The 17,381-nt window shown below is 36.3% G+C and overlaps 1 protein-coding gene across 4 annotated transcripts in view; it reads left to right on the plus strand.

The window, feature by feature from the left end:
* The window catches only part of KIAA0586, a 100,778-nt gene that overhangs the window by 22,625 nt on the left and 60,772 nt on the right, over nucleotides 1-17,381 (plus strand). For all 4 annotated transcript variants that reach the window (XM_079767921.1, XM_079767924.1, XM_079767923.1 and 1 more), the window contains 8 exons: nucleotides 446-670; nucleotides 1,568-1,742; nucleotides 5,718-5,909; nucleotides 8,807-8,994; nucleotides 11,260-11,370; nucleotides 13,023-13,100; nucleotides 13,316-13,509; nucleotides 15,324-15,442. In XM_079767921.1, coding sequence (XP_079624047.1) covers nucleotides 446-670; nucleotides 1,568-1,742; nucleotides 5,718-5,909; nucleotides 8,807-8,994; nucleotides 11,260-11,370; nucleotides 13,023-13,100; nucleotides 13,316-13,509; nucleotides 15,324-15,442 — 1,282 coding nt within the window. The remainder of the gene's footprint in view (nucleotides 1-445; nucleotides 671-1,567; nucleotides 1,743-5,717; nucleotides 5,910-8,806; nucleotides 8,995-11,259; nucleotides 11,371-13,022; nucleotides 13,101-13,315; nucleotides 13,510-15,323; nucleotides 15,443-17,381) is intronic.

A 17,381-nucleotide genomic window follows, 5' to 3' on the forward strand; every position in this document is an offset into this window, starting at 1 on the left:
TCAATATATGTCACTATTACTATGGATTCCATATAAAATGTTTGTTGAAACCTTCAAGCAACTTGAACTTATATAAATATTTATTTCAGAGTTTTATTACAAAGTTGTTTACTTTTGAAACTTACTTTGTAATTTAATTTTTGAACAATTTCTTCAGTCATATAGTTCAAACATCGAAGAGCTCTATAATGAAAAGTTACCCTCCTACCTCTGTATCTCATCTGATATTTTTCATTCGCCCTGCTCCATGAGACACCAATCTTCTTAGTGTTTTGTTCATTCTTCCCGAGAATTTTTATTCATATGTAAGCCAATATTATTTGTCTATAAAGCATTAAAAACTGCTAAATTATATTTTTATAGCAGAAAAATACAAACTTTAATGCTTTTGAAAGCATTAGTACTTGGATAGATTTTAAGTAATTTTAATTTTGATTACGTTAAGGATGAACTGGCAAAAAAGGATGAACAGAAGAGATTTGATCAGAAGAATCAATGGACCAAGAAAGCTCAAAATATGAGTAAAGATACTAAATGCAATAAGCAAGACAAAACAGTAAATAATTCTGTAATTCCAAGAAAACATGGTCAAAACCAAAAAGAGGAGCATTTTAAAAATCCACCTATGAGGAGCATGCCTGCTTCAAGCTTACAGAAAGAGAGAAAAGAAGTAAGATCCTACTCTGGTTATGTGGCATAAATGTTGCATTAAAACTAATTATTTCCTTTAAGATAATAATTATGAAAATGTTTTTAAAATATGAAGGACTATACAAGTGCAAACTAATTTTAAACTTGATATTTAGGGTTTTGAATATCCATAATGTGGAAATCACTGCATAAAATACATAATTCCTTCCTGAGATCTCACACTTAGAATCACAGTTTTTTAGATCATCTAGTCCAAAAATTAGGAATTTATGGTACTAAAAATTGTATTTCATCGTTGTGTGTGTATATGTATAGTGTTTGTTTGTTTTTTTTCAGTTTAACAAATGTATGTTTAGTGCCTAGTGATTGGTGAGGCATAGTACTAGGTGTTGTGGACGGAATGTTTTGGCTGCTCTACTGAAGCTCTAACTTTCTTAATGCCAAACATGGATTTGGGGCCACATTAATAAAGCAGCTAACTCAATGGTTAACACTTAGTAGATGCTCAATAAAAGCTGCCTTTCTGTGTACTATTTAGGTTATGATTAAAGGTAGGATCAGAAATGTAGAAAATCATTTAAAGACTTACGTTATATTATTGTACTTGAGTGTAATATATAAAATGTGTTTAAACCTTACTTTTTGGTGCTGAAAGCATTCCTAGTGGTGTAAGAACCTTCATGTTTCTTGGGTGAATGATTTATATATTTAATTTTCATGCTTTTAAAAACTATAAAATTTTAAAACTGTAGCTTGAAAACTATATCCAGAATTTAAGAACCATTTAAAATAAAGGACTTTTCTGACCTGATTATTGTTATTATAGTACTTAAGCTTGCAAAAAGAGGCTTTAGGAAAGTGAGATAAGTGTTTGATGACTATTTTGTTGGTGAGATCAATACATTTGTGTACTTAGGGTTTTTTGAAAGCAACCACAGCGATACAAGATGAAGATTATATGTTACAAATTTATGGGAAACCAATTTATCAGTGCCATCGCAGCACTCTTAAAAAAGGGCCATATCTCAGGTTTAATTCTCCATCTGCTAAGTCCAAACCACAGAGACCAAAAGTAATAGAACGGGTTAAAGGTAAGAAACCTCATTTTTTGTGGTAAACCTCCTTTTTTATGGTATCAGTTTTATGTAAAGTTTAGTTTTTGCTTTTTATGTATTATAAATACAGTTCAAATTATACAATGTTTTAGGGATGGAAAAACAACTCCAAGGAAGTAGGAAATAATAGACCTGATTTAAGGCACAAGATAGGAATAAGTGGAGAAAAATATAGAATTAGATGGTATCTTCAGATAAAACATGATAAAATTTGCATTTATGAGATGAACCTTGAACAATTTAAATTAAAGTTTAGGGAAAGTAGACATTTCCTTGAAGGTCTTGGTCCATCATGTTCTTTGTGAACAGAAAGATCAGCCATATGCTGTATATTATCATAAAAATGCTAATGGGGCCCTGGCTGGTGTGGCTCAGTTGTTTGAGTGGTGTCCCATGCACTGATAGGTTGCCAGTTGATTCCTGGTCAGGGCACACGCCCAGTTAATGGGCTCGATCCCCAGTAGGGGGTGTGCAGGAGACAGCTGATCGATGTTTCTAAACTCTCATCAGATGTTTCTATCTCTCCCTCTCCCTTTCTCTCTTAAAAAAAATAAATAAATCAGAGCCCGGTGGTGTTGCACAATGGTTGAGCATCAACCCATGAACCAGGAGGTCACAATTTGATTCCCAGTCAGGGCACATGCCTGGGTTGCAGGCTCAATCCCCAGTAGAGGGCATGCAGAAGGCAGCCAGTCAGTGATTCTCTCTCATCATTGATTCTCTCTCATCATTGATGTTTCTATCTCTCTCTCCCTCTCCCTCTCTCTGAAATCAATAATAACATATTTTTAAAAATTAATGAAAACAATATTTTTTTAAATCACCTTTAAAAAAATTCACATGGGCACTTTTGCAGTTCTCAAAGAGCCATAGTTAGCAAAAGTGAAAAAAAACCTTTTTGTTTATTTTGTACACAACTAAAAATATCTTCACTTATCACAGTATGTTTTGACTTACAGACATCATATCACTAATATATTTAAATATAACTCATATATATTGAGTCTGTTGATCTTGTTACATTTTTAAATTCCTTGTACTTTAGCAGTGTAAGCCACTTTGGCAATATGTAGTAACTAGTGGATACCGACTCAGTTTTCTTTCTTGTTCTTCCTGGAAGTTGGAGCTTTGGCTGGTGCTCTAGTTTTCCTTCTATTTCATTTCTAAGAGTTAGGTGATCATATAAGCATGTCAGTTTATCTAGAAACCCTACTGAAGTTATTGAGGTCAAGCATATAGACGATATTTACCCTAGTATTTCCTTTTGTTTGTTGGAACTTTTCTATTATATTATATTTGGGGTTTTAAAAGCCTTTGCAAAAAATAACTTGAGTTTTTAAAATACTTTCAAACCTAAAAATAACTTTATTAAGCAATCCTTTTAATGCTAGAAGTGACTGAGAATCTGTGGACACATGCTCATCCTTAGACCTTCATACCTGAGGTCTCCTCTTCCTGAAGAGCTTTCCCCTTCGATCCTTATACGGCTCACTCTCTCCATTCCTTCCATCTCTGCTCTGTGATGTTAGCTCCTCAGAGAGGTTTACCCTCACCATCCTGTCAAAAAAAAAATGTCTTCTATCCCTTTATATTCCTTGGCCCTGCCTTATTGTTCTTTATAGCACTTTTCACTGTCTGCGGTTACATTTTTGTTTACTGATTGTTTTACCTGTTAGACTGTAAGCTCAGTGAGTACAGTTGGTTTATTCAGTGCTGTATTCCCTGTGTCTTCAGTGATACAAAACGCATATTAAAGGCTTTGAAAATATATCTTCAATAAATACTCAAGAAAAATATTTATTCAATCGAATGAATACTAGAGAACAGGATGAAAAAATATAGTCAGTGGTAATGAAATTTTCTTTCTGGGATCATGAAACTTTATTTAAAATCTAGATTTATAAAATTACTCAGATATTACAAGTAAAAATATAGTAATATCAGGAATTGATTTAGAAAATAGTTCATTTTCCTTTATAATGTTACTTTTCTTATATTCCCTTTATCTTCTCTAAAGAGACAGATGACAAGATTTTTAATTCTTTAAGAATTGAGAATTTAAAGTCTACACAGATTTATTCTATAGGAATCCTATATAATAATAGCGTAATATGCAAATTAGGCGTCACTCCGCGACAAAAATGGCGGCCCCCATACCCACAAGATGGCGGCGCCCAGTCCCCTCAGCCCCGCTGCTGGAGTGTCTGGCCTGTCCCACCAGCAAACAGAGCACTGAGAGCAGGGCATGGCGGCTTCCTTAGTGCTGCGGCAGCGGGAAACCGCCAGGCCTTGCGCACACGGAGCCTGCGGAGGCACGGGGCCTGGGGCCTTCCTGATGGGTCACCATGGCGATTGGGAGGACGCCAGGCCCTGCGCACACGCGCACATGAATCGGGCGAAGGAGCGGGGCCTGGGGCCTTCCTGAGGGTCGCCACAGCGATCGGGAGGACGCCAGGCCCTGCGCACATGCGCACATGGAGCCAGCGCAGGAGCGGGGCCTGGGGCCTTCCTGATGGTTGCCGTGGCGATCAGGAGGACGCCAGGCCCTGTGCACACGCGCACATGGAGCCTGTGGAGGCACGGGGCCTGGGGCCTTCCTGATGGTCGCCACAGCGATCGGGAGGGCGCCAGGCCCTGCGCACACGGAGCCAGTGGGCGATAGGGAAGACTCCAGTGCCAGCAGAGCAGGGCATGGCGGCTTCCCGATCTCTGCAGCTGGGAAGCCGCCAGGCCCTGCAAAGCCGGGCATGGCAGCTTTCTTAGTGGGGCAGTGGCAGGGAAGTCCCCAGACATGGCAGACAGAGCCCAGACAGCAGGGCTTGGGGGCTTTCTTAGTGGGCAGTGGCGGTGGGAACACCCCCAGGCCCCGCAGACAGAGCCTGGACAACAGGGCATGGGGGCTTCCTTAGTGTGTCCGTGTCTGGGAAGCCCCTAGGCCCAGCAGACAGAGCACACTGCAGGGCATTGGGGCTTCCTTCACATGGCACATGGCGGCAGCAGGCAGAGAGCGACAGCAGGGCATGGGGGCTTCATCTCCATGGCTGCAGGGAAACCTCCAGGCCCCACAGAGAGCAGAGAACCATGGGGAGTGGACCTAAGCCATCAGTAGGATATCCTCTGAGAGCTCCTGGATTGTAGAGGGTGCCGGTTGGGCTGAGGGACCCCCCCGTGCACGAATTTCGTGCACCGGGCCTCTAGTAGAATAATATATATATATATGTTTTATATATATATATATATATAAAAAATGATATTAATGTCTATAAATATTCTTCCAAATATTTATTGAACATTTTTTCCTAATCCTTGTATCTGTTCTGTCATAGTAGTTATATACATTGTTACTTATATTCCGGGGTTGAGAAACCATGGTCTGGAGGTCAGTTGCCTGTTTTTATTTTTATTTTATTTATTATTTTTAATATATTTTTATTGATTTCAGAGAGGAAGGGAGAGGGAGAGAGAGATAGAAACATCAATGATGAGAGAATCATTGATCGGCTGCCTCCTGCAGGCTCCCTACTGGGGATCGAGCCCACAATCCAGGCATGTGCCCTTGACCGGAATCGAACCCAGGACCCTTCAGTCCACAGGCCGGCGCTCTGTCCACTGAGCCAAACCAGCTAGGGATCAGCTGCCTGATTTTCTAAATAAAGTTTTATTGCAGCATAACTCTGCTCTACTTATGTATTGTCTATGGCTGCTTTCATGCTACAATGGCAGAGTTGAGATGTTGCAATTGAGACGACATAGCCCATGAGACTGAAATACTACCTGGCCTTTTAATAAAAAGTTTGCCATCCCCTCGTTTATATGCTACTTCTTTTTGGGGCACTGTAATCATATATAGAATGAGATTTTTCTGTGAAGAAGAGTTGTGTATTTCTAGATGGGTGGGTAGTGGCTGTTCAAACAATATTTAAAAATATCTACCATTGATGATGATTACAGGCACTAAAGTAAAGTCAATAAGAACACAAACTGACTTTTATGCAACAAAACCCAAGAAGATAGATTCTAAACTGCAGCATTCCATTGCTACACTGCCTCCTGGTGATCAGTATTTGTTCAGCCCAAGCAGAGAAATGCCTACTCTTTCAGGTACACTGGAAGGTCATCTAATTCCTATGGCGATTCTTTTAGGTAAGATCTACAGAACATATGGGTAAATTTAAAGTTCATATTAGCAGTAGCAGAACTTACAGAATGGTGCTGACATGATAGTCACCTATCTTTTCCCTTATGTGTTGTTTACTAGGTGTACCGGTTAATAATGCAGATTTTTTTCAATAGATGGAGTTACACATATGTTGATATATATGCAATTTGATATGTATGCTATTTTGTTGTATTGACAACAAGCTTCAAAACTTCATATGTCAAATTTGCTGAAGGTGTTAACATCATAGATATTTTTACACATAAAAATGTTGAATTTCGAGCCAAAACAAGAGCATTTGCGTGAAGTTTTAATTCATTACTTTATTTTGAAGAAAAGTGCTGCTGAATACTTCTGGAAGCTTATGGTGAACATGCTCCATCTCAAGATACTTGTGAACGCTGGTTTAAACGCTTTAAAAGTGATGATTTCGATGTGAAAGACAAAGATGTCCAGGTCAACCGAAAAAGTTTGAAGACCAACAATTACAAGCATTATTGGATGAAGATGCGTGTCAAACTCAAAAACAACCTGCAGAAAGATTAAATGTTGCTCAGCAAACAATTTCTGATCGTTTACAAGCAATGGGAAAGATTTAAAGGAAGGAAAATGGATGCCACATTAACTGAACGAAAGACAAATGGAAAACCGAAAAGTCATCAGTAAAATGTTGCTTCAACAGCACGAAAGAAAGTCTTTTTTACATCGAATTGGGATTGGCAATGAAGAATGGATTTATTTTGAGGATCCCAAATGCACAAAATCATGGGTTGATCCAGGTCCACCATCATCGACTGCAAGGCCAAATTGCTTCGGAAAGAAGACAATGCTCTGCGTTTGGTGGGATCAGGAAGGTGTGATGTATTATGAACTTCTAAAACCAGGTGAAACTGTTAATACTGATCGCTACTGACAACAAATAATCAATTTGAACCATGCTTTGATTGTGAAATTACCAGAATGTGCCAGAAGACACGTCAAAGTAATTTTGCTTCATGATGATGCACCATCACACACTTCAAAACCAGTTAAAGACACATTAAAAGATCTTGCCTGGGAAGTATTAACCCACCCGCTGTATTCACCAGACCTTGCTCCTTCTGATTACCACTTGTTCTGATCGATGGCACAGGCACTCTGAGCAGCACTTCAAAACATACAAAGAAGTGGAAAATTGGGTCTCTGAATGGTTTGCCTCAAAACAAGTAAAGTTCTATTGGGACAGTATCCACAAATTACCTGAAAGATGGGGAAATCTGTAGCTAGCGATGGATATTACTTTGAATAAAGCATTTTTGATGTTTCTCTTGAAATTATCGTGTTTTCTTTGATTACAAAATCTGCTATTATTAACTAGTACACCTAGTATATTTGTGGGTAGGGCCTCAGAATGTCTCTGATATGATGAATTCTGCTCAGAGGAAATATTGTTTTGGTATTTATAATACGTTGCTGTAGATGAAATGAAATTTTAAAATTGTTTAGATATCATAGACATTCATAAAAATTAAAGAATTCTTGACTGGTTTAATATCATCATGTGTTAGGGGAAATACTTTAAAGTACCTTTTATGTACATTTGAACTAGGCTGTTATAAGTAGACTAGTGTGGCTGTATATTCTAAGCCAATAGTTGATTATTTACTTATTTGAGGTCTCGGGCTCATCGTTGTAAAAACTGATCAAATAATTTTTGCTCTCACTAGTTAGCTATTTTTCTCTTTTAGTCTCATTACTATTCTTTCTTAATTTTGATGAATGATTTAAATATGGATATTTTTCAGTATGAGAGAATTTTTAATATTTGATATTATGTGTTAATGACATGTTAGTTTGGTGGCTAATGTCTGTTCAAACATACCTTCTACTGATATAATACTAAAACTTAAAAAGTTCTTACTGTGTGCCAGGTACAGATCTAAGCACTTTACATATGTTAACTGCTTTAATCCACCCTATAAAATACAGTAATGTACCAGTTTCATAGATGAAGAAACCAAGGCACAAAGGAGTTAGGTAATTTGTCAAAGGCTACATAGCTAGAATGGAGCCAAGATTCAAACCCAGGTGGGCTGGCTTTATTTAGAGTCTATGCTTTATTATTTTATTTTTATTTTTTTTTTAATTTCAGAGAGGACAGGAGAGGGAGAGATAGAAATATCAGTGATGAGAGAGAATCATTGATTGGCCGCCTCCTGCACGCCTCCTACTGGGGATCAAGTCCACAACCCAGGCATGTGCCCTTGACCGAAATCGAACCTGGGACCCTTCAGCCTGCAGGCCAATGTTCTATCCACTGAGCCAAACCAGCTAGGGCTAGAGTCTATGCTTTTAAGGAGTGCTCTGTACCATAACGAGTGGAACCTCTGAACTGAAAGCTAACGAGTTTTTGACAGTTATGATAATCACCAAATAGTTGGCCTACATGCTGTTTATTGGTGGTCAAACATTGGTATTTTGTTGTTGGTTGTATTTCTGTCCATTGTTGCTCTATGAAGATTTGAGAATAAAAATAATACAATATAATACATTACACTTTAGTCTTGGCTTTGTCACTTAGAAACAGTTATGACCTTTGGCAAATTATATGTTTCTAAACCTCTGTTTCCTCCATTGTAAAGTTACTAATACCTCATAGGCTTATATTGAGGGTTAAATTAGATAGTGTGTGTGAAGTGTTTAGTACGTATGAATGCCAAATAAATGTTGGTCATTGTTAAAAGGATGACATTGTTTGTTGACAGTGGTGATGCTAGAGGGAAAGGTGATTGTAGATGGTGCTTTACTTATGAGAATATAGCCATAAAGATCTAAGTTATATATTAGATTTTTTCCTTTATTTCTGAAATGGTTGACTCATTTTCTCCTCCAAACTTTTTAGGACAAACCCAAAGTAATAGTGATGCCATGCCACCTGCTGGAGCAATTGTAAACAAGCCACACCCTGTAACAGTGATTACTTCTATTCCTCCATCGTCTCGAAAATCAGGAACTGGAGTAAAGAAACCTAACATAGCAGTTGTAGAAGTGAAGTCGGAAAAAAAGGACCCTCCTCAGCTCGCTGTACAGGTATCCCAGGGCGCATGAACAGAAGTTTTTCAGGAAAAAAAAATCTTGGCTTAACTTTAGTACTTAAAATCTATTATATGTGTTCATGAAAACTTTGCTTTTATCATGGGTCTTTTCTTTAAAACTATGGTGGTAATGTGATGCTTCTTTCCTTGCTTTGCACGCTTTAAGGTACCTTTTCTAAGCCAATGGCTAATATCCAGATGGCTTGATGATATTCCAAAGGGAATGATTGAACAATATATTGTAACTAATTTTAAAAATACAGTGTTTGTGACTTATTAATACATCAGTCTTTATACAAACGTACTAGAGGTCCAGTGCACGAATTTGTGCATAGGTGGGGTCTGGCCGGCCTGCCCCGATGGGGGCCCATCAAGCCGGGCCAGCGGGGGGAGGGGCCATGGGTGGTTGGCCAGCCAGCCCTGCCCCTGATCGGGGTATTGAGGGCTGATCAGGGCCCGGATCAGGCTGGTTGGTTGCTGCAGTGTGCGTCATAGCCACCGGTTGTTCTGGTTGTATCACCGTTCCAGTCGCTGGGCTTTGATATATATATATATATATATATATATATATATATATATATATATATATATATGAAGATTTGAATAGAGAAAGAACTTATATGTGAAGATTAAACATTCAATTAGTCAATTTTCCTTAGTTAATGTATAATTTAAGTGAAATTGTAATTTAAAAAAATGACTTTTTAAAATAAACTTGAACTTTAGGATCATTTTGATATTTGAAGGAACAAAGGGTTTAGAAAAGTTTGTGTTTTGGTACTGGTCCTTTATAAAAGTATTTCAGAAATTGTGTTGGTTAATTAAAATATAATATAGGATGGATAAATCAGTTGAGACATAGGGTTCTTGTAATAAAAAATGTGTGTTATAATAGGTTAGCAATGTGGAAAATGGATCAGTTTTAGATTCTAAAATTCCTGCTGTATATAGCAAATGAGTTCCAAGCAGGCAATAGGCTAATGTGTAACTACAAAGTATAAAAATAGGAAGAATTAGAAGATAATTGCATGAAATCTTTATCAAAGTTGAAGCTAAGTTTGAATATGAGACAAGAAAACTTAGAAATAATATAAAAATATATTTGAATCTATAAAATCTAAAACTTAAATATATAATAAATTTCTAAATAAAAAGAAAACCACATATAGTAAGAACATATGAAAGGAATATGCTAGAAAGAATTAATTTTTAAATATAAAAACCTCCATAAATTAATAAGAAAACATAGATACAAATCCAGAAATATTCAAAGAACATGAATAAGATTCTAGGGAAGCGGAAATACAATTTATAATCAAACAAACGGAATAATTTAAATCTTGCTAGTTACCCAGATAATACAAATTAAAATAATATACCTCCATTTAAAAACTATTATTGCTGAAGCAGTTAAGTTGGGTAAAGGTTGGGTAAAACTTATAATTGATCACCTTTTTTGATGTTGTAAATAGAGCTCATTTGGATTGCATTTTGGCAGTAATTACCGAGAATCTTAAATATTCATACCCTGTGGCTCAAGAATTTAATCTAGTATCTGGCTATCTAGTATAAGGATATAATTCAAAATTTAGGGAAATAAACCCTATATATATTAAGAAGTTTTTTGTAGTGATCTATAATAATGAAAGTGTAATATGCTAATTAGACTGGCCATCCTTTCCGAGGACCTTCGGGACAAAGCCTGGGCTGTGAGGTAAGCCCAGGTCCCGGGGGCCAGAGGGAAGCCGGTGCTGGCAGCCGGCAGCCGGGGGAAGGAAGGCCTACTCTTGCACGAATTTGGTGCATCAGGCCTCTAGTATACATATAATAGTAGAAATATTAGTATCCTAAATGTTTGCCAACATTTGAAAATGATTAATAGTAAAGGCATGTGTATTTGTTGGAATATTATACAGTCATTTAAAATATAATTATGAAGTCTATATGGAAGCAAGGTAAGATGTTTATGACTTAATTATATTGAAAAATCAGGAATGAAATTATTGTATATTTTGCCTACCTATAAGTGGCTAGTAAAAAGATATGTAAAAGGAATAGTGAAAATGAAGCTTTCTTAAGATAGTAGGATTTTGTATGTTTCCCTTTATTTTCCAAATTTTGTAAATTATCCTTTCATAATTAAAAAATTATTTTCCTTTGACTTTGCAATAAAAAGTTAAATATATGTTATTGACATATAGATATCAAGTATTTGAGTCAAAATGATGAACAGAAAGCTACAAGTTGTGTTCTTTTTTAGGTATTACCCAGTGTAGATATTGACAGCATTTCAAATGTCAGCATTGATGTCAGTCCATCTCTGCCTAGTCCCCAACAAGCATCTCCTCCTCCTCTGAACACCTGGATACAGGTATTGTTCAGAAATTTATTTTATAGTTTTAAGTAATGTTTCACTTTAGATTTTAGCTAATGTTATTCCCTGCAAAGTCTTTCATTATCATTATAATTTATTATAATAATTTAGGTTTTAAGAAGATTCAGAATGAATCTGGAATTGCTTATGAACCTGAAAACGAAACTTCAAGATTCTTACATTTATAAATATTTTGAAAGTGATAATCCTTAGTGTAACATTTTGGTCACATAAGTTGTAATACTCTCATATGTGAAGAATTTTTTCTCTTCAGAGGAGAATCTCAATTTAAATGGGAACTAAGTATAACTTTTCTGAATGTGAATTTTCTAATGATGATTGGAGTTTATATTTTGGGATGCTACTTTGTCATTGTACTATTGACATGATGCACAAATATGCATTTCTTCTAAGTATTTATTTGCTACTAAGTAATGAAGTTATGACTCTACTACTACACATCCAAATAGCACCGTAATTTTCCCCACGTTTCATCTATTGTAGGCAAATTTGGTCCTCAAGTATATAGTCTTTTTTTTAAAAAAATTTATCTTTATTGTTGAAAGTATTACAGATGCCCCCTTTTTCCTCCCCATGGACCCCTCCACTCTGTCCCCAGCCTTCACCACACTATTGTCTGTGTCTGTGGGTTATGCCTATATGCATTTAAGTTCTTTGGTTAATCTCTCCTTCCTCCACCTCTTCCCTCTGAGATTTGTCAGTCTATTCCATGCTTCTGTAAGAATACATTCTTAAGGAAAGGGAGAAAACCAACAATTTTCCATAATCAGAAATAGTAAAATAGAACTGAACCTAAATGTATTTGTATCTAATTTAAGTTTTTCATTAGTATTATTTTTCCATCAGAAGTTTATTAAAACATATATGATTACAAATAATAATTTTCTGAATCTTTATCGTTCAGCTCTCAGGAGGCTATTTGTGGTTTTAGGTAACTAGGTTACTTACAGTGAGGCCTACAAACTAAATTTGTAAAATAACTTTATTTTTTTAAATTTTTGATTCTGTATCTGTCTTTTTGTGAGTTTGTATGTGTATACTTACATATCTACATATACAAGCACTTTATCTTAACTCTAGAAGAGAAATCACAATCATACCAACTTGATTTAAGTTGCATTGTTGATGGAATCCTTGACAGAAAAACTTATATTTAATTTTTTAGGACTGTTGAAATGAGAACCTAATGGCTTTGGGACTATCTTAGATTTTTTTTTTTTTTTTGGAGGAGTTGATGTTTAAAAAAATATAGTTTTATTGATTTCAGAGAGGAAGGGAGAGGGAGAGAGAGATAGAAACATCAGTGATGAGAGAGAATCATTGATTACCTGCCTCCTACATGCTCCCTACTGGGGATCAAGCCTGAAACCTGGGCATGTGCCCTGACTGGGAAACTTAACCATAACTTCCTGGTTCATAGGTTGACGCTCAACCACTGAGCCACACAGGACGGGTGGGACTGTCTTGGATTTCATTTACAAATGAAATAAATTCTGAACAGGATGTTAAAATTTAAAAAAAATAGGGCTATTTATTATAAGCTTATGCTATGGGTAGAAATATGGTAAATAATGTATAAATTACAAAGACAGTAAACACAACAAAATCTTTCTGAAATGCTTTCTTAGACTCCAGAATTAACGAAGGTAGATGAAGAGGTGAAGTTTCCAGGAACTAACTTTGATGAAGTAATTGATGTCACACAGGTAACAGATCTGGAAACCATTTTCTACCAGTATTTTTCCATATGATAGACAAATTGTGTATGTAAATAATGTGATCAAACGAATTGAAATGCCATTGATTAATTTAGAAGTGTTGGTTAAGTTAATTAATCTATATAAGTTCCCTGCCTAGACTTGTCACTCAGCAATGTTGAACTGATATATGAATATAATCATTTTGTTTTTATTATTACCAGGAAGAGGAAAAATGTGATGAAATTCCGGAATATTCTGAACCAATTCTGGAGTTTAATAGAAGCGTTAAAGTTGCTTCTACAAAATATAATGGTCCTCCATTTCCACCAGTTGCTTCTACTTTTCATCCCACTGCTGATATTCTGGATAAAGTAATTCAGAGAAAAGAAACCTTGGAAAGTAGTTTAATTCAGTGGTGAGTTTACAGAGGCATTGGTGTTAACAGAATTGTAGTAGCAAATATAAATGGAAAGTATTGAGTTTTGGTTGAAAATCATTCTAGTCTCCTTTCATTTATTAAATTTCGTTCCTTTGCTATAGTCATTGGAAACTATTTGATGTGATACTTCGTGTGTAACTAATTGTTGGAGATATTATTTCTGTCCTGGAATACTTGTGCTTAGACTGTCTATATGGCAAAAGAGCTATTGTTAAGTAAAAAAGCCTTAAAAATGTACATGTTCTTCAATCCAGTGATTCACTTCCAGAAATTTATCCTAAGGAAATTACAGTTCTGCTGCTAGGCCATAGCTTACTTAGCAGCTGTAGTGCTTATTACAAACAAGGCACTGTTCTGTTTGTTACTTATATAAACTTATGAACTTATTTTTATCCCTGTGAGAAACCTTAAGGAAGTTATGGAATAAACTAAACTGAATATTAATACAATTATCAAGATTAGATTTAGAAAAATATTTGGTCATGTTGAAATACATTATTTATACACTGGTACATAAACTAAGCGGGATTCTAATGATTTAACCATCTATAATAATAAAAAGGTAATATGCTAGTTAGACCGGACATCATTCCGGACGTCCTTCCTGACGAAGCCGGGCCGGAGGGAAGCAAGCCTGGGTCCCTGGTGCCTACGGGTGGCTCGAGGGAAGCTAGCCTGGGTCCTGGGAGCCTGCGGGCAGCTGGAGGAGGGAAGCAGCCCAGGTCCCGGGTATTGGAGGGAAGCCGGTGCCAGCAGCTGGGGGAAGGAAGGCCTACTCTTGCACGAATTTTTGTGCATCGGGCTTCTAGTAGTTCATAAGAACTCACTCCAAAATAAATGGACATATGGCAAAAAAAGGAAAATTATATTCCAAATTGTTAACTGTGTTTATCCTTGAATCTGGGATTATGAGGGAGCCTTGCCTGTTTTAAAAGTTTTTAATATGTTTTATGATTTTTTGAAAATTAACATTTATTACTTGTATAATTTTTAAAAATAAATTTTTATTGATTTCAGAGAGAGTAAGGAAGAAGATATAGATAGAAACATCAATGATGAGAGAGAGTCATTGATCGGCTGACCCCTGCACACCCCCTACTGGGGATGAGCCCGTAACCTGGGCATGTGCCCTTGACTGGAATCGAACCTGGGACCCTTCAGTCTGCAGGCCGATGCTCTATCCATTGAGCCAAACCAGCCAGGGCATATAATAATTTTTAATCGTGTATTAGCTGTTTTCATATACAGAGGCAGTCTCCTATTTCATTCCATTTCCCGCTCCCCCCCTTCTCCTTCTTTTTCTCCTTTCTAACAATAACTTTGGAAATAAATTACCTTTTTTTAAGAGGAAAACTACCTATCTATATTGCAGTCTAAATTTTTATTCCTTGAAGAGAGGGTAGCTGGACTTCTTTTCCAGCTCTGATCTTGTGTGGTTTTATATTCATGCTTTCAGAGTAGAGAACCCAACATTTTAGGTGCATGATATGCTAGGAATAGTTGACCTAAACCTTCTTATGAATTTATGAGGTCTGTTAAACTCTTTAGACTAATCTGAAAGATTTTAATTTGATGTAATGAATTATCTTCCACATGGAGATCTATTTCATGTGGTTTATTTTGCTAGGGGATACACTTGATTGTTTCTTCTTCCAGATTCAGCTTTTAGAATGACTGCTTTCACATGTAAATGTTTGTGCTTATGGTTAGAGGTTATTTTTAAGGGTAGTATTTCTTAACATTTTCTACATTTCAGTCAAATTTAGGAATCCTTAACTTTTATCCCCTAGGGTAGAACAAGAAATAATGTCAAGAATTATCTCTGGGCTCTTTCCAATCCAACAACAGGCCATAGCTAATGTCAGTGTTTCAGCCAGTGAGGCAAGTGAACCGTTGAGTTCTGACATTGGTAAGTGAAATGGAATCTCTTTAATTTTTTTGTTATTAAAAGACAAAACTTTCAGGTCATTGTGGATTTACATATTCTAGAAGTCAGGTATTCTTTTCCTGACAAAAGATAAGCTCTTTCTATATCAGTTCCCAGATCTCTGTAGTGGAGGTTACTTCTCCCTCACCTCCTTATTTCATACTACAGCATTCAGATGATTATAACATCCTCTATTCCTCCCATCCCAAATCTCTGTTATTTCCAAAGTGTTATATATAGCACTTTGTATATATATTTGTATAGTAACTTTCACATTGTATTGTGATTGGTGTACATATCTATCTCACTCACTAGACTATAAATTACTCAGGATTAAGGATGTTTCTCCTTTAGTGCTTAGCCCTTGACTAACATTTAAGAGTTTATGTGGTCATTGAATGACTAAAGGAGCCTCTTTCTTTATGGAACCCACATCATTCATAGAAGTTATTTTTAAGGGTAGTATTTTCAAGGGTAGTATTCCTCCTTCCTTTTCTTCCTTCTCTTCTTCTTCCTCTTCTCTTCTCCTCCTCCTTCTATCTCCTCCCCCCTCTTCCTCTTTTCTTTCCCCTCCTTCTGCAACAGCTTTTTTGAGATATAGCTTATTTGCCATAAAACTCACCAATTCTAAGTGTTCAGTTTGATGAGTTTTAATAAACACAGCTATATATTAGCCACAGGATCATAATATTGAAAAACATTTCCATCATCCCGAAAAGTTCCCTCATACCACTTTGCAGTCAATTCCTAACCTCCTCCCATGCTCACCAGGCCCTAACAACCACTGATCTTCATTGTTTCATTGTATTTTTGCTTTTTCTACAATTTTATATATACATGATCATACAGTGCATAATCTATTGTGTTTGTCTTACTTATAATGCTTTGACAGTCGTAATAATATTACACTGTATGTATGTAACAATTTGTAATCCATTTACCAGTTGATAGACATTTGTAGTCTTTTAGTTTTTGGCTATTATAAATCTGTGATATGAATATTTGCAAACAGACTTTTTAGACACATTTTTTAATTTCTCTTGATCATATGGTAAGTAATGTTTAACTTTATCAGAGATTGCTAAATGTTTCCAAAATAGCTATTTTGCATTCCAGTCAGCAGTGCATGAGGGTTCCAGTTGCTCCACAATCTTAACAGTGTTTGGCATTGTCAGTGTTTTGAATTATTCTGGCATTCTGTAAACATGCAAAGATATCACCTTCTGGTTTTTATTTGCATTTCCCTAGTGATTGATGATGATGTACAATTTTTCATATGCTTATTTATCATCTATATATTTACTTTGGTAAAGTATTTTTTAAAAATATTTTGCCCATTTTAAATTGGGGTTTGTGTCTTCCTATTATTGAGTTGTAAAAGTTCTTTTTTTTAAAAATCTTTATTGTTCAGCTTATTACAGTTGTTCCTCTTTTTTTCCCCCATAGCTCCCCTCCACCCGGTTCCACCCCACCTCCTTCCCTTACCCCCCGACTGTCTTTGTCCATAGGTGTACGATTTTTGTCTAGTCTCTTCCCGCACCCCCACACCCCCTTCCCCCCGAGAATTGTCATTCACTGCCTTTCTATGCCCCTGATTCTATTCTATTCACCAGTTTATTCTGTTCGTCAGATTTTTTATTCACTTGATTTTTAGATTCACTTGTTGATAGATATGTATTTGTTGTCACTTTGTTGTTCATAATTTTTATCTTTACCTTTTTCCTCTTCTTAAAGAATACCCTTCAGCATTTCATATAATACTGGTTTGGTGGTGATGAACTCCTTTAGCTTTTTCTTATCTGTGAAGCTCTTTATCTGACCTTCAATTCTGAATGATAGCTTTGCAGGGTAGAGTAATCTTGGTTGTAGGTTCTTGCTATTCATCACTTTGAATATTTCTTGCCACTCCCGTCTGGCCTGC

The sequence above is a fragment of the Cnephaeus nilssonii genome, assembly GCF_951640355.1.
Source record: "Cnephaeus nilssonii genome assembly, chromosome: 4".
Classification (NCBI taxonomy): domain Eukaryota; kingdom Metazoa; phylum Chordata; class Mammalia; order Chiroptera; family Vespertilionidae; genus Cnephaeus; species Cnephaeus nilssonii.